At 42.2% G+C, this 26,062-nt stretch overlaps 1 protein-coding gene across 12 annotated transcripts in view; it reads left to right on the plus strand.

The window, feature by feature from the left end:
- The first annotated feature begins 9,345 nt into the window (after positions 1–9,345).
- Positions 9,346–26,062, plus strand: part of PDE7A (phosphodiesterase 7A) — a 106,602-nt gene continuing 89,885 nt past the window's right edge. For 4 of the 12 annotated variants that reach the window (XR_015140802.1, XM_086336787.1, XM_086336793.1 and 1 more), the window contains exon 1: positions 9,796–10,071. Coding sequence is in view for 4 of the 12 variants with exons in the window: in XM_086336787.1 (XP_086192913.1) it covers positions 9,934–10,071 (138 nt within the window). In the remaining 8 variants the exon portion in view is untranslated. Of the gene's footprint in view, positions 10,072–26,062 lie in introns of all 12 variants that reach the window. The other 8 variants (XM_086336786.1, XM_086336796.1, XM_086336799.1 and 5 more) reach the window with 8 other exon arrangements.

Raw genomic sequence — 26,062 nt, forward strand, 5'->3', positions numbered from 1 at the left:
TTCCCTTGGTGTTAATAATTGTATTTTTCTTTTGCTTAGTGTTCTATGTAGTATTAAAAAATTTATTCCAGAACTCTGCCAGAGCTTCTCTCATTGTGTTCAGCCTCTTCAGGTCATCTCTTAGTTTCACTTTTATCTCAGAGCCCCCATACTCCCGCTCCTACATGGCCTGGTTTCTCTCTCAGCTTTCTCTTTGGGCTTCCCTGGTGGCTCAGATGGCAAAGAATCTGCCTGCAATGTGGGGAGACCCAGGTTTGATCCCTTGGTCAGGGAGATACCCTGGAGAAGGGCTTGACTACCCACTCCAGTATTCTTGCCTGGAGAATCCTGTGGACAGAGGAGCCTGGCGGTCTACAGTCCATGGGGTCACAAAGAGTTGGACACGACTGAGCTACTAACACTTCACTTTCAACACTTTCTCTTTGTTGAGATGGTCCTTTGTATGTGACCTGCTTTTATTTTCATTCCCTGGAAGATTTTAAAATTTTATTTTTGTCCCCATTATACGAAATGACACGATATACCTTGGTGTAGGTCTTTATCTGTTCTTCTAGGCACAAATTTGGCTGCTTCCATCTGGAAATTCAGTTCAGGTAGATTTTCCTGAATTTTTTCTTCCCTGTAATTTCCTCAATCATTTCTTCCTGACCATTTTTATTTTGGATGCTAAATATCCTGGACTGGGACTTCCATATTAATATCTTTTCTTACACTGTCTAGGTCTTTTTTAAAAATGGCATTTATTTGGGCTGTGCTGGGTCTTTGTTGCTGCACTCAGGCTTTCTCTAGTTATGGTGAGTGGGGACTGCTCTCCAGTTGTGCTGCTGAGGGCTTGTCCTTGCTGTGGCTTCCCTTGTTGTGGAGTACAGGCTCCAGGGGCACACGGGCTTTAGTAGTTTTGGCTTGTGGGCTCTAGAATCCGGGTTCATTAGTTGTGACACACAGGCTCAGTTGCCCTATGGCACGTGGGATCCTCCTGGACCAGGGATCAAATCAGTGTCCCTTGCATTGCAAGGCAGATTCTTAATCACTGGACCACCAGGAAGGCCCCATTATCTGAATCTTTAATTTTTTGTTTTACTTTTGGGAACCAGTGAAACTGTGAAGTTGCTCAGTCATGTCCAACTCTTTGCCACCCCATGGACTGTAGTCTACCAGGCTCCTCCATCCATGGAATTTTCCAGGCAAGAGTACTGGAGTGGGTTGCCATTTCCTTCTCCAGGGGATCTTCCTGACTCAGGGATCAAATCCAGGTCTCCCGATTTACAGGCAGACGCTTTACCGTCTGAGCCACCAGGGAAGCTACTTTTGGGAAGATATCTTCAAATTTAGTTTCTAAAACATCCATTAAATATTTAATTTTTCCTATCGTAGTTTTTAATTTTAAAAATTATTCATTTTTCTTTTATATCATATTTTTGTATATGATATCCAGTGATATTATTGGGGTTTTTTTTTGGAAAAAGGAGTCTCTCTATTGTTTGTTTCCTCTTGTTTGTTTTTGCATTTTTCATTTCATTGTCTCTCATTTTATGGGATTTATTTAAATTCTGATTGTGCTTGATTGTTCTTTCATATTTAAGAATGAGACACTGATATGATATTTCTAACTCTACGTACACAGGAAGGACGATTTATCTTAGATTTATGTGCTGACCTACTTATTTGACTGGAAGACTCCAAACTGACCTGTAAAACTTTTGCCTTCGATAGGTTCACTTTTCTTTTTCTTTAAAAAAAAAAATTTTGTTTATTTATTTATTTTGGCTGCAGTGGATCTTAGTTGCAGCACTTGGGATCTTTAGCTGTGGCATGCGAACTCTTAGTTGCAGCATGTGGGATCTAGTTCCCCGACCAGGAGTCAAACCCAGTCCCCCTGCATTGGAACACATATTCTGAATCACTAGACCACCAGGGAAGTCCCAGATAGGTCCAATTTTCTAAAAGAGGAATCTCCCAACCCCTTGCCTCAAAGATATAAACTCAGCTGTCAACAAGTAGGCAGAGTCTCATTTATCCCACCACTTTTCATGTGTCACTCTAACCCCACTCTCAGCTCTGCCTATGAACCCAAGTCCAGAGACTGTTTGGTTCAATTTATCTACAAAGGCTGAGATAGTTGGCTGTTATTATTATTGTATACAGATCATGATATACAGATCATGCTGATGGTTTATAACTACACTTTCCATTTCCTATAGGATTTTTTTAGAAAAATTTGGGTCATAGATTTTATTTTTGTTCATTTATTGGCTGCACATGGGCTTTCTCTACTACAGCTAGTGAGGGCTACTCTCTAGTTGCAGTGCACGGGCTTTTCAGTGCAGTGACTTCTCTTGTTGCAGAGCATGGGCTCTAGGGCTCACAGGCTTCAGTAGTTGCAGTGTGTGGGCTTAGTTGCCCCTTGACATAGGACTTTATTTTTTTAAATTATAAAAGTATGATAACACATTTACAGGAGACTTGCAAAATGCAGGTTGCATATAGTTCCACTATATATTGAAATTATTTTATAAGTAGATAAATTAAGATTTTTAGTTGGAGTCTCAAAATCAGGCTCTCAAAAATTAATAGAATGAATATACAGAGAAACAGAAGGATATAGTAGACCTGAAAAGCACTGTGAACCAATTCGACATAATTAAGATTTATACAATTTTCACACAACAGTAGGATATAATTTCTATTCAAGTTTCCATAGACTGTAAACTAGGAGACACTGGGACATATCCAGGGACATAAAACAAGGAAGGTGCACATAAATATAAGCTTGTGGGCTGATGGCCATCAGTCCCGTTACTACTATTAATACTTTGCCTCCTGTTTCTCAACTTTCATATAAGGCATCATGGGGAGCCCCCTATCTCCTACTGAGTGATAGAAGAAAAGTATTTGACTTGGGATTGACTTACAAGTAGTTCTATATTCTATGGTGCAGAAACGTGGATAGCTACAGCACTATGATCACTCTTTGGGGGTGGTCCTGAAGGTGGTGAAGAGAAATACTCCCAGTGGGAGAACTTGGGGCAGTGTACCTGGTTGTTCTTTTTTTTTCCCCCTGAAGAGAGAGAGCTAGATATACAGATCATGCTGATGGGCAATGTCTGACCAATAGGCTGTATGGTCTGAAATTTAGGAATATAATTAGACAATTGATTACAAGGAGGCCTGGGAAAGGGGGTATGCATATGTGGATGGACTGGATGAGCAGGGTGTGAATATATTTGTGTCTCATGGGCTTCCAAAGAGGAATCTCATCAGAGGATAAGCATAATAATCAGGTGGATGAGATGGTACATTCTGTGTGTCAGTCAGCCTTTTGCTTCATCCAACCCTGTTCCTGCCCAACAGACTCATGAACAACGTGACCTTGGTGGCAGGATGAGGGTTCGATGGGGGTTTAGCAGGATCGATTCCTACTCAACAAGGCCAATCTGGCTACAGCAACTGCTAAGTGCTCCAGTTGCCAACAGCAGAGTGTAAGACTAAGCTTTCATTTCCTGGAGGTATCACTTAGCCATCAAGTACATTGCACTGAGCCATTTCCATTATGGACGAAGCAGTCTTTTTTTTTTTTTTTTTCCTCCCTGAATAGATACTTATTCTGGAAGTGAATTTCCTCCCCTGATGGCAATGCTTCTATCAATACTACCACATATGGACTTAACACAATTATGCTATTCCACACAGTATTACTTCTAACCAAGATAACTCACTTTACAGCAAATAAAGCAATGGGTTCATGCTCATAGAATTTACTGGTCTTAATATGTTACCCTGAAGTAGCTGACTTAATAGGATGATCAAATGGCCTTTCTCTTTATTGTGATAAAAATTTACAATTTTAGCCATTTTAAAATGTACAATGCAGTGGCATTAAGTACAGTTACAATGCTGTGCAACTGTCACCATTGTCTAGCTCCAGAACTTTTTCATTATCCGGAAAGGAAACCCTATACCCATTAGTCAGTCTCCCCGTTCCTCCCTCTCTCCAGCCCCTGGCAAGTACAAATTAGCTTTCTGTCTCCATGGTTTGCCTGTTCTGGATATCTCATATAAATGAAGTCGTACAGTATTTAGCATTTCGTATCTGGTTTCCTTCACTTAGCATGTTTTAAGGTTCGCTGGAATGGCCTTTTGAAGACTCAAAAATGGTTCCGACTGGGTGGCAGCACTTCCTGTGGCTAGGATAATATTCTCCAGGTCTTGGCATATGTTCTAAATCAAAATGTATATCCATGGTCCAGGAATCAAAGAGTGGGACTGGGAGTGGGAAGTTATTTTTAAGAAGTTACGTTTACCCCTAGTGCAAAATTTTGCTTTCCATTCCTGCAACTTTGGGGTCTCCTGGTCCAGAGGTCTTCATTCTCAAGGAAGAATGTTTGCATCAGGATACACCACAAGAGTTCAATTAAACTGGAAGTTGAGATTGCCTCTTGGCCATTTGAGGATCCTGGTGCTAGTTAACCAACAGGCGAAGAAACCTCATACTACTGCCTGGGGTGACTGACCCTGACTACTAAGCAGATTTTGAGTTGTTGCTACACAATGGAAAACAGGAGGAATATGGCTGGAATGCAGGAGATTCTTTGGGGTGTCTCTTAGTATTTAGTACTCCAATGCTATGTGTTATGGCAAGGGAAAACTACAACCCAAGAATACTTTTAGATAGAATTAGAACCTCTGGTGGCCAGATCCTTTAGGAATGAAGGTCTGCTGCTACTGCTGCTAAGTCACTTCAGTCGTGTCCGACTCTGTGTGACCCCATAGATGGCAGCCCACCAGGCTCCCCCGTCCTTGGGATTCTCCAGGCAAGAACAATGGAGTGGGTTGCCATTTCCTTCCAATGCACGAAAGGGAAAAGGGAAAGTGAAGTCGCTCAGTCGTGTCGGACTCCTAGCGACCCCATGGACTGCAGCCTACCAGGCTCCTCCGCCCATGGGATTTTCCAGGCAAGAGTACTGGAGTGGGGTGCCATTGCCTTCTCCGAGGAATGAAGGCCAGGAATCATTTTCAGCTGAGATTCTTGCTGAAGGCAAAGGGGATATGAAACAAGTAATGGGAGAAAATAGTTATACATAGTAATTATGATCATGTTGTCAATTGCAGATACAAGGACTTTAAAAGTTCTGAGCTTTTTTCCTAATTTTGATATGAATTTGTGTATTTATTAACCAATTATTTTCTTTTACTCTTCTCTCATTCCCTTCAGTTCAGTTCAGTTGCTTAGTCATGTCCGACTCTTTGCAACCCCATGGACCACAGCATGCCAGGCCTCCCTGTCCATCACCAACTCCCGGAGTTTACCCAAACTAATATCCATTGAGTCGGTGATGCCATTCAACCATCTCATCCTCTGTCGTCCCTTTCTCCTCCTGCCTTCAATCTTTCCCAGCATCAGGGTCTTTTCAAATGAGTCAGCTTTTTGCATCAGGTGGCTGAAATATTGGTTTCAGCTTCAACATCAGTCCTTCCAATGAACACTCAGGACTGATTTCCCTTAGGATGGACTGGTTGGATCTCCTTGCAGTCCAAGGGACTCTCAAGAGTCTTCTCCAACACCACAGTTTAAAAGCATCAATTCTGTGCTCAGCTTTCTTTATAGTCCAACTCTCACATCCATACATGACTACTGGAAAAACCATAGCCTTGACTAGACGGACCTTTGTTGGTAAAGTAATGTCTCTGCTTTTTAATATGCTGTCTAGGTTGGTCATAACTTTTCTTCCAAGGAGTAAGCGTCTATTTCATGGCTGCAGTCACCATCTGCAGTGATTTTGGAGCCCAAAAAAATAAAGTCTGACACTGTTTCCCCATTTATTTGCCATGAAGTGATGGACTGGATGCCATGATCTTAGTTTTCTGAATGTTGAGCTTTAAGCCAACTTTCTCACTCTCCTCTTTCACTTTCATCAAGAGGCTCTTTAGTTCTTCTTCACTTTCTGTCATAAGGGTGGTGTCATCTGCATATCTGAGGTTATTGATATTTCTCCCGGCAGTCTTGGTTCCAGCTTGTGCTTCATCCAGCCCAGCGTTTCTCATAATGTACTCTGCATAAAAATAAGCAGGGTGACCATATACAGCCTTGACATACTCCTTTTCCTATTTGGAACCAGTCTGTTGTTCCATGTCCAGTTCTAACTGTTGCTTCCTGACCTGCATACAGATTTCCCAAGAGGCAAGACAGGTGGTCTGGTATTCCCATCTCTTTCAGAATTTTCCACAGTTTATTGTAATCCACAGTCAAAGGCTTTGGCATAGTCAACAAAGCAGAAATAGATGTTTTTCTGGAACTCTCTTGCTTTTTTGATGATCCAGTGGATGTTGGCAATTTGATATCTGGTTCCTCTGCCTTTTCTAAAACCAACTTGAACATCTGGAAGTTCATTGTTCATGTATTGCTGAAGCCTGGGTTGGAGAATTTTGAGCATTACTTTACTAGTGTGTGAGGTGAGTGCCTTACAGTGTGTTAACAGTAGGTAAACTTGTATCTTAGTATATAAGTTACAGAATAGCCAAGGTATACTGTAACTTGTCAAGAAGAGGAATTAAAATCACTCTAAGGTTCTGTCCTCTTTGAGGGAAGTAGGGAGTTGTTTTGGGTTATATGAAAGTTACATTATATGGACAGAGGCATGATTTTGCTATCATTTTTATTTGAAAATTAAATATGATTAAAAGAGTGTGTATGGATGTCAAGTTGGTGAGTATTTGGAGTGGAATGGTTTTGTACTCAGGAATTAGCTAAGCTGGAACTGGATTTCCCAGAATTCTCTTCCTTTTATAGTTTTGGTTATAGTTGGCCACAGTAGAAATTTGCGAGAGAATTACAAAGTGGAAGTGAAGCAGCAGCCATTACACTTGAAAGATCTGCACAGGGTCCCAGACACCACTGTGATTTGGCACATGACCTGCTAACTCTTCTCCCTGGCAGCAGAGCCTGCAGCTCCTCCGGCTTCTGTGCCTCCTGGACCAGACACAGGTGTGGCCAATCACTCACTCTCTCTCTCCCTTCCCTATTGGTTCTGTTTTTCTGAAGAATACACTCTCCAATAGTCAAGAACACTGAAAACAGCTGAAGTTCTGGTCTCTAAAAAGCACATGGTGTGGTGGCAATGCATGGCTCTGAAATAGTACAGTACCGAGTTAAGTGGCACAAATTGTTTATGGTCTCAAACTTGATTCCCCATCTATAGAACTGGGATCAAGTTTTTACTTATGTGGCTGTTGCATAGGGTTAAGTTAAACATTGTATGTAGACTATCTATCATGGTTCGCAGTGGGTGAATAGGAAATGTCAGCTCCCCTCTCTGAATCATTTGAGTCTTTTCAAATGACTTAATCAAACTTGAGTCTCTTAGATGTTACTAAATATGACAGTTATTTTGGCATATACTGTCTGATATCACACCAATATTGCCTTCTGGGTGTTTAGATGAACACAGAATTAAGATGTTATTGGAGGTAAGTTCTGCCATTTGTCTGTGGAAGATCTTAGGCAAGTTATGTTTCCCTCAGCCTCGTTTCAATTTAGAAACTATTGCCTCATGGGGTTTTCATCAGAAGTAACCAAGAGAGTACTCAGCTTAATCACAAGCATACAGAGGGTGCTCAATACATGTGTGAGATGTTGTGGGAGTAATTAGGGTTTCAAAGACCTGGGACCCTTTGATGCAGTCCTTACACCTGAACAGAGGGCTCCTCCAGCAATAAATACAAAGAAACAATAAGGGGCTAGAAATAATACAGGTATGCATGCACAGCTGGGGCAAATTATGAACAATAAGCTACAAAAAGACCAAAAACCCAACTGCCACTTCTGAGATGTGGGGAGCAAAAGCAGGGTACTGTGTATTATTTCTGCACACAACATCATCAAAGGGCTGGGTAGACCACCTAGGCCACCTCTCCAGCATGACCTCAGGACCCCTACCCTCACTCCATTTAAGGGACAGGCTCATGCCCCTCCCCCCTCTCCCCCAGGGAGCTAGCAAGGGGATCTGTTGCTAGTTTTCACTCCCTCCTGCAGTAGCATGAGGCCCAATAAAGCCTTACTTGAACTTTCCATCTGGCTCCTATCCAAGAGTCCAAGGACATGGGTTGGTAAAAGTTGCGCTCAAGGGAAGCTTCCACTTAGTGAAGACAAAAAAAATCCATGAAACCATAGTGGAAGTGATGTCTTTTTGAATAGTAGAAAGCGGACAAATTGAAAAATAGCCGCAAAGACGTAGAAAGTATTAAGTGATACACAAGAAACAGATGCCGTGGAAAGATAAAAGGTTTTGCAGACTTCTGTTGATTTATGGAATCACGAGCGTATGATATCTGATCTCATCCGAACGGGTTATGCAGTACATTCAAAGACCTGCCACCTTGCCAGTGGCTGGTCATAGCACGTAAGTGGAAGGGTGGGTCCCCTGAGAGCAGAGCCCAAGCAATTTTGCCATCCGGGGAGAGCTGGTTTAGGCTGATGTCCCAGAGGCTGGAATGCACTTGAAACAAAGAGTTGCAGCTGAAAAGCTTTCACGGTTTGAGGAAAAACGTGACAAAATAAACCTGCAGTCTACAACTCGGGTCAAGAGTTTTCCTCCTGCCTTCTAAAAATCGAAGCCAAGAAACAAAAACAAGTTTGGTAAAAGGGCGTGCAGTCTCTTTTCCCCCTTTGTCTTCTCATTTTCATTCTTCTCTTCTCATTTTTTCCAGTGCATACTCTCACTTCTTCTTTCTCAGTCTCGGGTGTTTTCCCTCCAACCCATCGCCCCCTCCTCATGCCCGCTTATCTGGGCTCTGCTCTCCGCCCCTCCACCCGGGACGGCCCCGGGGCCCGCACCTGCCAGGGGAGCGCTCGACCCCGACCCTCCCGGGGTACTGGCAGTGACGTAGAGGGGAGTCCGGTGACCGCGCGGCCCGCCGACGTCACTGCCGCAGCGGTCCCCAACGAGCCCCAAGAATGGGAATTCAAGGAGGGAAACACGGCGGTGACCCCGCAGTCAGGGCTGAGCGCTGCGACTGGGCCGCGTGCTTGGGGTTTCCGAAGCGAAAAGGCCGGAATCGCGCCTCTCGCGTAGGCGGAGCCCACCCCACACCCTCAGCGCGCGCCCCAACGCTAGAGTTTAGCGATAAGGGGGAATATCCCCATACGGTGGGGCCTCGTGCGCACGCGCCTTGGCCAGGGTGGTGGAGTGCTGCAGGACGAGGGTGGGTCGGGGAGGAGGGCAGCGGGAGGGGATGGTGAGTGAGCCCTGAGGTGCGGCCCCGGGGGAGGGCGGCTCAACCCCACCACCGCTAGCCCGGCTCCCTAGGCGCTGCGGCGGCGCGGGGCCTGCGGCGCGGCGTCGTGACGTCACGGTGGCGGCGGCCGTGGTTGGCGCAGGGTCCGCGGCTGCAAAGTGTGAATTACGCCGGGCTCGCGCCGGCGGCGGAGTGAAGTCAGGCTCCGGGGGAGGGGAGGGGAGGGGAGGGGGCAGGACCGCGGCCGGAGCTGGTGCCTGCATCCGAGCCCCGCGCGCGTAGGGTCTCGCTGCTGGCTCCAGCTGTGTGTTCTTGCACCGCTTTGCTCTATTTTTGCTCCGTTCCTGCTCCGCTGCCCTCCCACCCCCCGCCCCGGACCCTCTCCTCTGGGCCGAACAGCCTGGGGACGCCGGGGTTCCCCCTCCGATTTGGCGGGTGCTGCCTTCGCTTGCACCCCGGGAGCCGGGCGCGAGCTGGTCTTCGTTAACTGTCGCCGCGGCCGCCGCAGCGCCTTCCCGCCGGTGTCCACGGCGGAGTGTTGGGGTGGGGGAGGCGTGAGCGCGGCTTCCCGGCCCGGGGTCGGCGCCCGCCCGCCCTGCCCCCGCCTCGGCCCGGCGCCCCCGAGCCGCGGCCCCTTCCCAGCGCAGGGGCCGGCGGCCGCGGCAGGGCGGGCGCCGCGCGGGGGCAGGGCGGGCGTATTCAATGGAAGTATGTTACCAGCTGCCGGTGCTGCCTCTGGACAGGCCGGTCCCCCAGCACGTCCTCAGCCGCCGAGGAGCCATCAGCTTCAGCTCCAGCTCCGCGCTCTTCGGCTGCCCCAATCCCCGGCAGCTCTCCCAGGTAAACGCCGCCGCCGGGGCCCCCACACTTGGGGGCTGCTCTTTTGTTTACCTCCTTCCACCTGGCTTCACCTCCGCGACCCCTACTCCCCAGTCCTCGCCGTTCACCCCCCCCGACCAGCACTACCCGTTGTTTGGGGATGTCTAGGCTGACCCCCCTCGATTCGAGAGGCTTTTCTTTGATCCTCGGGACTCAAACCTCACCCCACCCCCCACCCCGGCCTGCTCGATGCTGGACCCGGGTGGGCTCTGGGAACCTCTTCGTACCCTCCCCAGGCTCGCCCCGCTCTGTGCTCAGCGGCTTAAGGGTCCGGAATGACTTAAGTCGTCTTCCTTTTCTCGACTTCTCAGTCTGGAAGTTGGGCCTCTTTCTTTCTTACTTGTGGTCCTGGGCACACCTGGCCACCCCGCACCCCTACACACCTGTGCTGGGTTTGCGCCTCCCGCGCGCCCCGCGGTGCTGGGATAGTCCTGCAGTTCTCCGAACAATAGGCCGATTCTCGGTTGCTCGTCTCCCTACTTACTCGATTCTGTGGATGGACCCTAAGTGAGGTCGGAGAAACAAGTATTCACAGTGCCTCCTCAAAGCTTCGGTTTCCGGAAGGTTGATAGCCAGGAATCAGTTTTATTTTTAATTTGATAAGATTTTTAAGAGAAAAACTACTGATGGAGCACTCACAGGAAGACTTTGTTTTGAATGGTCCAGTACCAGTTGCTCCTGAGAATTTCGGTTTTTTGGTTTTTTTCCCCGTAGTGATGCTGTTGGCCCAGCCTCTTATTTCTGGCTGATTTTGATTGCCAGATTTAAAATAGGGAGGACAAAAGAATTTTGTTTACATTTGAACTGATTGCCCTCCATTTCTGCTGCCAGAACGTTACATGTTCATGATCACATTTTAAGTCACATATGTTTGTTTTTCCTGTTGATTAATATTAGCTTCTTTTATGGGAACATATCTCCCCCCCCACACACACAAGTATATTGTAAGTAACTTGAACCCGGTCTGTATTTCTTTTTTTTTTACTGGCACCCGATAGAGATTTCTTAGAGTAGATGTGTCCAGTAAATATTTGTCATTTGCTTCTTTGCCTAAATAGTTTGGCGAGAGAGAGCAGAAGCCTATATTTGGGTTTATCTGAATTGTTTTTATTTAAAATCAGACTTCTTTCACAGGACAAAGTGGTATGCTAATGAGGTCAGAGTCAACTTGTAAAGATTACTGTAAGTGACACTTAAAAATAATGTTATGTAGTTATTTTGAAAGTTAGGTCCATGATCTGCCCTTACAGTACTGCTTAAAGCATTTTCAGGTTCCAAATTTTAAAAAATTGATACTAATGGATTAAAAAGGTTTTTAATGGTAGTAACTCTTTTTCCTTTCTCATATCAGTAGCGCATGACTAATACTCATTTCCGGTTCAGTCTAAATGTTATAATGAAGGCAATCAGTTATCACTTGTAAAATTATAAAAGGTGAATAAGGTTAGTTGTGCTCCCCAAGGAGAAAATGAATGATATCGGAGATTCCAAGGGAATTAATACAAGTAAGGCTGATGCCAGGGGTTTTACCTGATGCCTTAATTAATCCTCAGAGACCAATTTTAAGCCCCATTCCTTCTTAATTCATTTCCTACCTTTAGATATAAATGGGTAATGGAATTTTAAAATTGATTGTGGCAGATAAAGCAAATATTGGATAGTCACACTGTAATGCCATGCCATACTTAGTCGCTTAGTCGTCTCTGACTCTTTGGCATCCTTTGGCCAGGCTCCTCTGTTCGTAGGATTCTCCAGGCAACAGTACTGGAGTGGGTTGCCATTTTCCTTCTCCAGGGGATCTTCCCAACCCAGGATCCAACCTTCGTCTCTTGCATTGCACGCAGATTGTTTTACCTTCTGAATCATTTGGGAAGATGACTATACTTACTCTTAAAACTTAAAAAAAAAAAATTGTTTGTACCCCAAAGTGACGTGTACAGAAACTTCTGGTTCTCCTGAATTTTCAACTTAGTGATGGCCAACATTAAAATGACATTAAACTTACCATGGTGCTGAGTGGGTATGTTTATCATTTTCAAATTTTTTAATAATCATTTAATACTAAAACATACATCATAGTGATTTGTTTTGGGCCAATGGGAATTTGTAATAGACTGAAAAAGAGACAAATCTTGGAACCTTAATCAGAGCTTCTAAAGTAAATATTTGGTTAAATCAAAAGCTTCGTTTACCCTTGAATCTTGAGTTTCTAAGTCTAGAGCTACAGGAATTATAAAAAGTTTAGGTGGTTTTGTAGTTTCATTGAAAAGACTTGAGGAAACCTGTTCTTGTTTTTTTCCTCCTTAGGTACTAAGTAGAAGTCATTTTAGAGTACTTCTATTTTTTTTTTTTTTAGAGTACTTCTATTTTAAAATATGTTCACAACTAGCAATCTTTTCATTTTTCCATTTTTACTTTCATATTGGAGCCCAGTTCATAGTAGGGATTTAGTAAATACTGGCTGAATGAGTGAATAGCTAATGAAGTTGTCACTGACTGAGCCTCAGTTGAAAATAGGAAATCAACATAAAGACTTTCATCCAGGTCTAGCAGTAACTCATTTATCCAAAACTTGCTTTGGAGTTTGTAACTGTAGACTTTTTAACAGATTCAGGAAATCAGAAGACTCTGAGCAGCCAAAGGAGATTTGGAGATCCTCTGAGTTCTGACAAACTCCTTTTCCAAGTAACGGCACATTTGCAGGGGGCTTGGAGGCTTCTGGAGTCAGGTGTACACTGAGAGCGGCAAAGGTTGACAACTGATGCACCATAAGCTCAAGACTGCAAGAAACACTCTTCAAAACCAGCATCTTTTAAAAAGTTTGGCATCTTAAGTGTCTACAGCACAATCATGTTTTTGACATTAGTCAAAATAGTATTTAATAGAATCTGTTTTTAAAAGTTTAAAGATTGATACTGTTTAAAACAAACAAAACCTCCAGTTTGTGTTGGTGCTTAAATGGGAAAGCATGAGTTATCTGGAAAGTTCATTTATGTGGAGCACCAGTTCTCCCAAGGATGCCAAGTAAATGAGGCATTAACTTTTTGTTTTAAAACAGGTCATGTACCACTTTCTTGAATGGTTGATAATGAGATTTTTGAATTATTTGAAAAATAAGGATAATAGATTTTTGTGTGTGTGTGGCCATTTTGGGGATTTTTGTTAGCTGAATTTAAACATTTCTCTCGCAGAATACCTTTGTTATTTGGAAAACAAAAATGTGAGACCAGAAATTATCTTGTTCACCACTGTGGCCACAGTGCTTTTCATAGGTAGGTGCTTATTAAGTGTGGAAGTTGAGTTAGTATATTGGTAGCATGCCAAAACAGCACTGCTGCTGCTGCTGCTGCTAAGTCGATTCAGTCGTGTCCGACTCTGCGACCCCATGGACTGCAGCCTACCAGGCTCCTCTGTCCATGGGATTCTCCAGGCAAGAATACTGGAGTGGGGTGCCATTCACGTGGGATTATTTCAATCAGATTTTGTATGCACTGGAAGGAAACGAATCTAATTTGGGTGAGAAATCTGAGGTGTTCAGTTTTTTTAAAATGATCATAAGTCTATGGTATGTATTATTATTGAACAAAATTTGGGGATCTAATGTGCAAACATGTTTTTAGTACTGTAATAAGCTAAATTTGATTTCTGATTTAGCATCTGTATCTTTTTTATAGACTTAATTTTTTTAGAGCAGTTCTATGTTCATGGCGCAATTGAGTAGAACATGGAGAGATGTACCCCTCCCCTGTTATCAACATCTCCTACCTGTGAGATATTTTATCATTTGTTACAGTTGTAACATTTGTTACAACTGCTGAACCTACCTCTGCACATCATTATCACCCAGAGGTGCATCCTTTGCCATAGGGTTCATTATTGGTATCTTTTTTTTTTTTTAATACAGAAACCATTCCACAAATATTTACTGAACACCTTCTGTGAATGTGTTAGGTACTGAGAAAATGCAAAGAATTAGTTAAAAAAAAAAATCATTTGTGAGCCTGCCAGCCTAACCAGGTTTTTCTTTTTGAAGCCTTGCCGTCCTTATTCGTAAACATTTTTAACTTGTAGTCATAGTGTACATCTGTCATCCTTAGCAGTGTTCTTAGTATAGGAAAGATGATCAGAGTCCTGTGTGTGCTGGAACAGTTCAGAGCCCCTTGGAAAACAGTTGATTCCTCCTTGAAGAAGCTTACAGAATTTTGGTGAGGAAAATGGTATGGTTATATGTGATATACTTGTCTAGTGGCATTATCAAGGTGTCATGAGACTACATGAAGGTAAGCTTCACTTGGTAGTTCTTTAGGCTAAGGTTAAGAAGATATTTCTGGGTAAATGGGTGCATGTAAGGGAGGAGGAGAGACATGACACAGCTAAGTAGATGAATAGACTATCAGAAGAAGTTTTTCTGATGATGGCAATGTTTCCTGTATTATCTAATAGTCAACAGTCATATATCAGGGCCTCCCAGCTGGTGCAAATGGTAAAGAATCCACCTGCCAATGCAGGAGTTGTGGGTTTGATCCCTATGTCAGGAATATCCCCTGGAGAAGGAAATGGCAACCCACTCCAGTATTCTTGCCTGGAAAATGCCATGGACAGAGGAGCCTGGTGGACTACAGTCCATGGGATCACAAAGAGTTGGACATGACTGAGCAGCTGAGCACACACACACAGCCATGTATATAGCTGGATGAGCACTTGAAGTGTGGCTAGTTTTGACTGTGGGTTTGAATTTTCAGTTGAGTTCTGTTTAAATAGCTGCATGTGGCTATTGGCTCAGGTATTGGCAGATGTGGTGCGTAGTTGTAGTTGATGGTGGTTAGTGGTGATGCGATGTTGATCTGTCAGTAGCTCATTCTCTGGATGCTAAATGTAAGAGTTCCTTTCCGGCTGTTGCTGTTATCTGCAAAACTTCATTTAATACCTTCATGCAAGTTTGATCAGGTCTTTAGAGTGAAATCACTTGATTGGGTCAGGAGGTAGGAAAGCTTTTTGACTTTCTCGAATCTTCACTTTTATGGTTCAAAGATGAATGAGCATATCTCTTTCCAATTGTATAGTATGCAGTCGTGATACTATATGTTAGATAAACATTTAAAATATTTTATAAACACTTAAGTAAATGCTTTATTGCTTCTGTAGATGTGCTGTGGTACACTGTTTTCACTTGCAGTAAACAAGAGTACACTTTCTGATACGTTTTTGTACATTTGCATTTCCTCTTTTGTGACATTTCCTCTGCTTCAGTTCAGTTCAGTCACTCAGTAGTGTCCAACTCTTTGTGACCCCGTAGACTGCAGCACACCAGGCTTCCCTGTCCATCACCAACTCCTGGAGCTTGCTCAAACTCATGTTCATCGAGTCAGTGATGCCATCCAACCATCTCATCCTCTGTCGTCCGCTTCTCCTCCCACCTTCAATCTTTCCCAGCATCAGGGTCTTTTCAAGTAAGTCAGCTCTTCACATCAGGTGGCCAAAGTATAGGAGTTTCAGCTTCAGCATCAGTCCTTCCAATGAACACCCAGGATTGATCTCCTTTAGGATGGACTGGTTGGATCTTCTTGCAGTCCAAGGGACTCTCAAGAGTCTTCTCCAACACCACAGTTCAAAAGCATCAATTCTTCGGTGCTCAGCTTTCTTCACAGTCCAACTCTCACATTCATACATGACTACTGGGAAAACCGTAGCTTTAATTAGATGGACCTTTGTTGGCAAAGTAATGTCTCTGCTTTTGAATATGCTGTCTAGGTTGGTCATAGCTTTTCTTCCAAGGAGGAAGCATCTTTTAATTTCATGGCTGCAGTCACCATCTGCAGTGATTTTGGAGCCCCCAAATATAAAGTCCCTCCTTTGCATATCCTGTGCTTATTTATGGCTGCTGTTATCTACCTAATAGATGGTAAAGGTGCACTGTTTCAAATGATAGCATAGCTGCAAGGCTTTTCACTAGCCTGTGTTCAGAAGCCAGTGGGGAGGATGATGGAGGGGGCGGGGAGGGTCGTGTAGCCAGTGGTGAACCAGGGAGTGATTCTGTTTCTGAGACTTTCTTCCTGCCCACTAGGCACTCCTTTGGTAGGAACCTTGGTTTCATTGTTCTGTTTGCAGAAAGGGTTCATAATTTGATTTAAATTCAGTGCTCCCATGTTTGGGCTTTTACTTCAAAATAAACGTGTGTGTGTGTATTTATACTGCAAATACCTGCTCCCACATAATATTAATGTAAATTTATAGTGTATTTGGACTGTAGTTTTGACTGAAGATTAGGGTGTTGAAATTGTTGGTTTATACGTTGTCATCAGGAGCATGTGTCGTCTGTGGGATGTGAAAGGTTGAGAGGTTTTAGCCCTTTGTCCAGATTTTGTGGCTTTGTTGCATTGCCTAGAGTTCTGTCAGCTGTATATACTGGATACTCAAAAGTTCTTTTTTAAACATGGAAGCCCTGCTAGAGGTAAAATATTAAGCCCTTTACAGGAGTTAGGAAGATCAGGGGGCTCACTTTAGGGGAAAACAGGGAGGGATGTGTGCCATCCATTCTTTTTGAAGCAGTTTGATAAGACTTCTGCTAACTCTTCCTTCCCTCCTTCCCTTCATTCTTTTCAAAAAGGGTTAGAGCAGTTTTAGAGAATTGAATTCTTTTCTGAGAATGGATACAGAGACAAGCTCGGAAGAGGAGACCTAAAGAAAGGGAAATAGACAAAGTTTAGCTTGACTCAATTTTTGTCTAGAATCATTAATAGTTATAGAGACCTTAGGAAATTTTACATGATAAAGATCCCTCACTGCATGCAGATACTCTTAATGAATTTAATTTTTTTTTGTCTGTACTATAGACTGTGTATCACATTTGCTGTGTTTTTGTAAAATCTTTCTAATTTTTTTAGAAATCTCTTGACTCATTATCTTTTTTTCACTCAGTATCTTTAGTCAAAGTTTTCTGGACCTTCTTACATTCCCTTTGACCACTCCAGAAAACTTCAACAATTGATTTTTATTCTTCTAATTAAAAAAAGTCAAAACCTATTTTATTATCACTACACATTGTTCATATTTTATCATTTGAATTGAGAGAAATTGAGTGTTTATTCTCTTCCACATTTAAATGGTCTGTTCTTGCCTGAAATTAAGGTAAATTTTTACGTTGTTGACAAATACACCGTTCAAAAGATTATTCATGAGTGAATGATACTTTTGTATGGTTGCATTCGGGTATAAATGTTCATGTGATCAGGGTATGGGGAAAGGGATAAAAATTATATTTGTAGATGAGCCTTCTAAGCATGCAGGGCTTCATTTTGGCTGCTGGCAGAAAGCCTTCTTAAGGGACCAGTGCCACTGATCTTGTGATGGACACGAATCTCTCCTGCTTCTAATTTTGAATGGGAATTTAGGCTTCTTGCTCCATGCCTCCACCTGCTGGTAGGGATTGGCGCTTCGTTTTCAGAAGATGGCTAGAGGGAGAAGGCAGGGACAAAGGCAGGGAGGGCATAGTTTGGGAAAGAAAAATTGTTAATCAGATGACTAAATTTTGGCCAAACTTACTCTATTTCTCAGAGTTTTGAGTAGACCAAACTTGGGCTCAAGACCATGTAAAGTACTCAGCAAACAGCACTTAATGAAGAGGCAGTAATCTCTCTTTAATATTAATTATAATTATTTGTTTTCACTTATTGAGTACCTCCTATGTGCCAGATACTATAATTGATGTTTTCAATCTTTATAAAAGATTACTTTATGAGATAATAGGCAGTACTCCCATTTTTACTGAATGAGTAAAAACTGAGCTTAGAGACGTTAGATCCCATTTTTACTAAGGAGTACATAAACTGAGTTTAGTACTTGCAGTTGCCTTGCCTGAAGCATCAGGCAAGATGTTGGAGAAGAGCCTTTGACGTTCCAGAGTCTTACTTTCAAACTGGTCTGCCTCATTGGTGAAGGCGAGTGAAATATAGTTAGACTTCTGGGTTTATGGGTTATAGATTTTGTTGACTCACAGAACTGGATAAAGAAAACATTTGATGATTTGAGACAATTATTTGAAATGATAACCTTCACTATGGTCTTCTCATTTCATATCTGGAATATTTTGTCCTAGACGCCATGTTCTAGGGGGACAAGATTTAGCCAAGTCATACTGTGAAGACAGTGACTAGGGTGGTGAGGTGATTTGAAACTGTATTGTTTGATATGTGACGGAGGAAATGGAAGGCATTTAGTCTGGAGAAGAAAAGACTCAGGAAGGGGTGGTAATGGAGGTGGGTAGTGGCTGTTGAGATGTGATGGAGCATTGCTGTCTTCTAGTATTTGAATGATTGCCATGTGAATGAGAAGAAAAGGATTAATTTAGATTTTGCTTTGGTTGTATGTTCTCAATTGCAGTGCCTTTTTCTTTGTGAGGTCAGTTGCTAATATACAGGAGGAGACCCAAGCTTAAAGTTGTCTCTTGTCCAAGGCAACACAGCCAGGTATTGAAAATAAATTCACCTCTGGGTCATTCTGACCCTTAAAGCCCATGCATTCTCTTCTACTTCCTCTTACTATCTGGGGAAAAAAAGATGTTACCTGAGGGTAGATAAGGACCAATAGATAGAAACAATAGAAATAGAAAGGGAGCTCTTATATTTAACCATACTAGTAATAAAAGAAATGCTTGTTAAAAGAATGATATTGACTTTTGTTTTCACATTGACAACTTTTTAAAAAGTAAGTGTATAGCTTGAAGATTGTACTCATGCAAGCTGCTAGTAGGAGTCTAAGTCATTTTAAGTTTTCTGAAAATTAATTTGACAATTGAATAAAATTAATACTTTTGCCTGATAATTTCCTTTTGGGAATCTGTACTGAGCAAATAACTAGAAATTTAGATAAAGATTAATAATCTTCAGGGATATTCATCATGTATTTATCACTGAAAAATTAAAAACCTAATTTCAGATCAGATCAGTCGCTCAGTTGTGTCCGACTCTTTGCGACCCCATGAATCGCAGCACGCCAGGCCTCCCTGTCCATCACCAACTCCCGGAGTTCACTCAGACTCACGTCCATTGAGTCAGTGATGCCATCCAGCCATCTCATCCTCTGTCGTCCCCTTCTCCTCCTGCCCCCAATCCCTCCCAGCATCAGAGTCTTTTCCAAGAATTGGTTAAATTATAGTATTCTTCTGAGTATATGATATTCTTTACATTGTGTGACTACTAAAATGCATTGAATTTAAAGTATATATAGTATGGTTTACAAATGGCTACATAAGTTTTAGTATTTCCTGTTATTTCTGTATTACGTACCTACTTAAATAACTTGGAAGAATTTGAAGATTATTTAATTGCATGAAAAATTGCTTATAGCAACATTAAGCTAGCAAACAAAACCTTGGCGTTTTAAAAAAATTTTTTGTTTAAAAATAAATCACAAAGCATAAACATTCACACACATTGAATGCTTGCAAAAGAGGGCTGGGGGCAGGGGGTGTGGAGCCAGTATATATCCCAAAATGCTAATTGAGGCTATCTTTGGATGGTGAAATTATAAGTAACTTAACTTCTTGTTTAGAAGTTTATGTAATTTTACATGTTCTTTTAGCATGAATCTCCTTTTTAAAAATTTATTTTTAATTGAAGGATAGTTGCTTTACAATGTTGTGTTGGTTTCTGCCATACATCAACATGTATCAGCCATGGGTGTGTTTATGTCCCCTCCCTCTTGAACCTCCTTTCTACCTCCTACCCGGTCCCACCCCATCTAGGTCATCACAGAGCACAGGTTTGAAGTCCCTGCGTCACAAAAATCTCTCTTTTAACTACAGTAATCCTAGAAAAAGTTAAATAAGTTGTATTTGGGCTGGATCTATGATCGAGATGTCCAGAGAAGAACACCTCATGAACACTGCCTCGTGAGATTATAAATTCCCAAAAGATACTTGGATGAAGTTCTTGTGTAGGGGTTTCACTCTTCTGATTCCCGCCGACTTCATGATTCTGTGATTCTTTGGTAACTCATTTGTGTGATTGGCAGGCATATAGCTTTCTGGTAATGATAAAGTGGTTTCACTGTCCATGGGAGGTGTTGGGAAGTACATTTAAGTATAGTTATTGTTTTAAAGAAGAGCTATTTGATGACAGCCTGTGAAGAGATTTTGAGCAGTGGTAGTGGTGGAAGGAATAGAAAGGAGGAGTTAGATCCTAGGAACTGATTTGATTTGAGAGGTTAAAAACAAACCAACAAAAATTTTGCACCTTTTAAATTTGGGAGACCAAGTAGTTAGATCATGAGGCTAGTTAACAAAAATACAAAAGAAGAGGCAGATTTTGTTTTTCTTCTTTTCCTCTTTTGTGTATGTGTGTGGAGGCCTGGGCAAGGGTGGTAGAGTGCATTTTATGTTCACATTAAATATGTCGAGTTCAAGTGTTTGGGGAGCCATCCAGGTGAGGATGTCCAATAGGCAGTATCTTAGGATGAAGGTTAAGACTAACAACATATTTTGACTTTTACCACAAGGGTTTTCAAACATTTTTTTGCTCACATCCCTTTGAAAAACTTGAAAAAAGACTGGCTCCCTTTTTACTCATCTAGAACTTTTCTTCCAAGTGTCAGTATTTGTAAATGATGTAGATTTTGGTGTATTACTTAAACCGTGGTATGAGCAAGCTCTTAATTTCAAGTCAGAATTTGTATATTTCTTTTCTCTTTGACCTCATTTCTATTTGATTGTTTCTGCTTATCCTTAAAATGCTTTCAAGTATAAAAGAATAATTATCAGTCACAGTATACTTTTGTACAACAAAAGCAAATCCATTCATTAATTTAATAGATGGAAATAGAAAATATTTTAGCAGTGTCACCATTTCTTCTGAGTTCTATGCAAAAACAATTATAATTTAAAACATTTGAAATTTTCTGTGTCTGTAAGGCTATGTCAAATTTATTTTGGCTTGAGTTGTTGATACAGTGATAGCCAGTAGACATTCAAAATAACATGTGAGTTATAAAATTTATAAGTATTAAATAGTAAAAATTTAATGGGAAGTGAATTTTATTTTAATCATTAATAGTTTTTATCTATTTATAAATATTATTAGAAAAGATGAAGTTCTCCATTGATTTTCTTCTTTCTTACTTTAATAGTGGAAGTATTGAGAAGTCTCATTTATAGATTTAGCAAATGGACTTGATCCTCTTTCCATTTTCATGATAGTAGGAGCTGGTGACTCCTTGACTTGAAAAAAAAAAAAACATTGATACACAGTCCGGAAAGCAATTAACTTTTTCAACATGAATGCTTTAAACTCTCCTTTGGGCTCCTCAGCTGTTGTCAGGCCCCAGCTACACAGGAAGTTTTAGGAAGTGTTGAGTTACCCCTGGTAGAAGAGGAGAGATGAAAGGGGAGAGGAGGTAAATGGAAAGTGTCAGTAGACTGGTTCTAGAACATTGTACATTTGGAAGCTGAGAACCTAGAAATCGATGGCCTTGAAACTCTCCATGCCTAGGTGCTCCTCAGGATGCGTGTGCCTGACCCAGTGTGTTAGCCACTGTTTACTGTATTTCATGTTACCTTGTTGCTGTATTTTATTGTTCTCCATATGGATGCACAAGCTAATAATTTACTATATCGATAAGTTAGTCAGAAACGAGTTACTGGCATATAGTAGGTATTCAAAATGGTTTACTAAAATGGAATTATAGTCCTGGTTTGATGTATGGAGGAATGCACTACATTGTTAATGGAAAAATGAACTGAGTTTGGAGGCAGATAGTCTACAAAAAACATTTTGCCCATTTCAGAGCTGAGAAGGTAAGCTTTCTGCTATAATATTTATGACCTGGAATCATAGAACATCAAAGTGAGAGGAGTCTGGGCGAGTCAGCCCCCCAGCATCTAGCTGAGTAACTGGAACCAAGGGGGTTAAGCACATGCTGGGCAATGTGAAGTCTCTTCAGCTGAACACCCTGATTTTGGCTATTCCATTTTTGCTTGAACACGTTTGGAATGAGAAGACTACTGCTTTTTAAGGCAGTCCATTGCAGTGTTGAAAGGTGTGATGGGTTGAATAGAGTCCACCAGAAATTCATGTCTATGTGGAAACTCAGAACGTGACCTTATTTGGAATGAAGATCTCTGTAAATGCAGTCAAGATGAGGTCATATGGGTTAGGGCAGACTGGAGGCTAAGAAGAGGCAGGGACCCAGAGAGCCTCTGACACACAAGAAAGCAAGCCATGAAGAGCGAGCAGAGACTGGACTCATGGCAGCTGCCGGCCAGGAACTCCAGTGCTGGCCGAGCCACGTGGGAAACTACTACACTGCTGGGAGGACTCCTCCCTCAAGCCTTCGTTTACTCAGAGCAGCACAGCCCTGCCCACACCTTGATTTTGGACTGCTAGCCTGCAGACGGAGAGTAAATATCTGTTGTTGTAAGCCCCCGTGTTGGTGGTCCTTTACTAATACACACGGCTTTGAACGTTTTAAAATGGGTTTGTTCCTTCTTGGAATTGTCAGGAGTTTATGGAGCACTTTTACTCTGCCAGGCATTTGGCTTGGTTTATCAAAAATAAATAAGACATGCTTCCTGCCTCCATTCTTAGAGTTCGTCCATCAGGAAAGACATCTGTGTAAGGACATGATTGCAGTACTTGATTAGGATTGTGTGTGAAGTTCAGTGGTGGCACAGTGAAGCTGGGAGAACCAAGGAAGGTTTGACAAGAGACCTTTATGCTTGCTTAGAAAGAAAGAGCTGAAACTCCACCTGTGTGGGAGTTCTGCTCGATTCTGCCTCTGAGAGTGCTGTCACTCCTACTAGTTCAAGGTATGTAGTATCCTGTTGCTAGAGTTCTCTCTGGCCAGATCTGTCAAAAAAAAATTTTTTATTTTTGGCTGCTCCATATGGCTTGCAGGATCTCCATTCCCTGACCAGGGATTAAACACAGGTCTCCACAGTGAAAGCGTCGAATCCTAACCACTAGACCACCAGGGGACGTCTCGAAGTAATTTTAAAAATGCAACCAGATCATGCTACTCTGCTGAAAAATCCCTGTTTCATGGTTCTTGTCATAATGAAAATAAAATCCAAACTCCTTTTCATCATACAGCCCCATGGGATCTAATCCCTCCTAAGCTCAGTCTTGTTTCCTTATGCAGTGGTCTTCTTGCTGTCTGTGAACATTGTCAGGTTTCTTCCCATCTTTGACCTTGCACCTGCTTTGCCCCCAGACCCAAGGTCTTCTGTGCCTCTTCTTCCTTCAAGTCTCAGCTCACCCTTAGCAGAGGAGCCTTCCCTGACCACCCTATTTAAAAAGCACCCCTCCCTCATCTGTTTTATTACCTTGTTTTATTTATGGCACAGACCCACTAATTGGATTTGTCTATTTCTGTCTGACTTCCACCCGGACCTTATTCTCCATCCCTGCCACCACAGAAGGTGTGGTCAGGAAGCACAAACCTTGTTCACACTATTCCCTGCTGTGTCCTTCCTATACAACACATAGAAGTGTTCACTACAGAAGAAGGGAGACAAACTTCCTCCGTCAGAGTCATGCTCATCATGTCATGTCATACGTCACCACAACTCTCTTTGGGATGAATCCCAAACCATATTCTTATATTGACGATTTCATTTTATAGTCCGAGACTTTTCCCTCCCCCGCCCCCCAAAGTTCCAACTTCATTTTTATACCCTTTCTGAGCTGCCCTCTGTGGTGTTGGAGCTATCTTAATCTCTAAGATTACGTAATCTTTTTTAAGGATGCGTTGAGATTTAGAAAAATTACCCAGAGTAGCAAAGCTGTAAACAGTGTTTCTAGGATTTGGATTTAGATCTCCTTCTGAGAGTGCCTTTCTGATTGTGCTTCTCTGAGTTTTTTTCAGTGAGTGGGAAGGAAAAACCCAGAATTAAAACAGGAGCCCTGTCCATTTGGACTGGGAATAGCAAACACATTAAAAGAGAGAGTTGGGTGATATTTGTTAAGAGGAATTCTAAAAAGTCACTTGAATTTTTTTTTGGACCAAAGTTAATACACACTTGTTATAAAGAAAATAAGCATTGTCCATAGTCTCCCATCCAGAGATAACTGCTGTTAACATTTTAGACATTTTTATCTCATGTTTTTCTGTGCAGAAGTAAAAGAATGTGCTATACACAGCTTTCTCCACATTTGGGGTTTCCTTAGGTTGGTTTTTAGAGAACTGGGATTACTGGTTCAAAGAGTGTGAACACTTGAATACAATTTTTACTTCTACATTGCTTTTCTAAAGCAACAATTTCAGTACTCTGGAGACTGACCAAAGGCCAATTGCATGAAACTTTGGAAAGTGTAATGCTGTTAAACTTGTTGGAGTGAGAAAAATGAAAATCTGTGGCATTCTTCATTGGAGCTCCTCCCATTTCACTCCACTGTGTCCTGGCTTGCTTGGCATGTGGTTCTGCCAGTAGGAAGCAGGGCATCCAGACTTCAGCTTGAAGAGGGTCAGCTCTTTGGAGTGATGGGTGATGTGCAGTGATGTCTTCTGTGGATGGGGATTATCAGAAGCGTAGGGGAAGGGCCGGTGGTGAGCTCAAAGAGCCTGGAACTGCAGTGCTGTTTGGGGTAAACATGTTGCTCGATCAGGTGGAGCATAAACCCAGGAAAGACCTGAAGATCCTGAAGTTACATGCATGCGCCTGGGAGATGTGAAAGGGCCCTGAGGAAAGGAAACCTGGGGCAAACTGGAACAGAGGCTGAACATCACAGAAGCCCCTACCCACGCACGTACCCGCCAGCAGGGAAGGGAACCTCACTGGCTTGAGGAGTTGAGCATAACCTCTGTCCTGTCACAGGCTGACCACGAAGTTATGCAAAGCTGCAGGCCCTGGGAAGTCAGGCTTGAAAATAAAAAGATCTATTTAAAACAAGACTGAGCAGAGACATGAGTGATGACATACCTCGGGGAGGCAGAGTTCACATATTTAGCCTAGGCATGATACCAGACAGAAAAGTCAAACACAGCAACAATACCTATAAGGTTGAAAGAATCAGAGTCCAGAGTTGCTACATTATATAAAATCCCAAGGCTTAGCAGTAGCAAAATTACAAGCCATGGAAGAAAACAGAAAGAAAGTGTAACTAGTGCATAGGGGGGAAAAAATAGCAGCCCCAAAAATTGTGTCTGAATGTTCCCAAATGCTAGATTTAGTAGACTTCAACTACTGTAACTATGTTAAAAGAACCAAAGGAAACTGTATTTAAATAATTAAAGGAAAATATGACAATAGTTAATCAACAAATGGAGATTCTCCAACAAATGGAGTGTAAAAATTATTTAAAAAACAAACAAACAACCCAAAAAGAAGCCTCTCCTTGATAGAATGTCAAGACCTATAACCTGAGTCCAGTCATGAGAAAATAGAGTGAAACTTGGGATCATGCTACATGAGCACCCGACCGGTACTCTTGAAAGCTGTCAAGGTCATGAGAAACAAAGAAGTTATTACAGATTAGAGGAGACTAAGGAGATCCAACCAGTCCATTCTGAAATTTCTTTGGAAGGAATGATGCTAAAGCTGAAACTCCAGTACTCTGGCCACCTCATGTGAAGAGTTGATTCATTGGAAAAGACTCTGATGCTGGGAGGGATTGGGGGCAGGAGGAGAAGGGAACGACAGAGGTTGAGATGGCTGGATGGCATCACTGACTCGATGGACGTGAGTCTGAGTGAACTCCGGGAGTTGATGATGGACAGGGAGGTCTGGCATGCTGTGATTCATGGGGTCACAAAGAGTCGGACACAACTGAGCGACTGAACTGAACTGAAGGAGACATAATGGCTAAATGCAATATGGTATTCTGCATTAGATCCTGTAACAGAAAAAAGACGTTTGAGGGAAAACTGGTGAAATCTGAGTAAAGTCTACAGTTTTGAATCCATGTTACTTTCTTTTGATAAGTGTATCATGATTATGTAAGGTATTAACTTTAGGAGAAGC

The sequence above is a fragment of the Bos grunniens genome, chromosome 14, assembly GCF_055505025.1.
Source record: "Bos grunniens cultivar Pamir isolate PY7600 chromosome 14, Bosgru_T2T1.0, whole genome shotgun sequence".
Classification (NCBI taxonomy): Eukaryota; Metazoa; Chordata; class Mammalia; order Artiodactyla; family Bovidae; genus Bos; species Bos grunniens.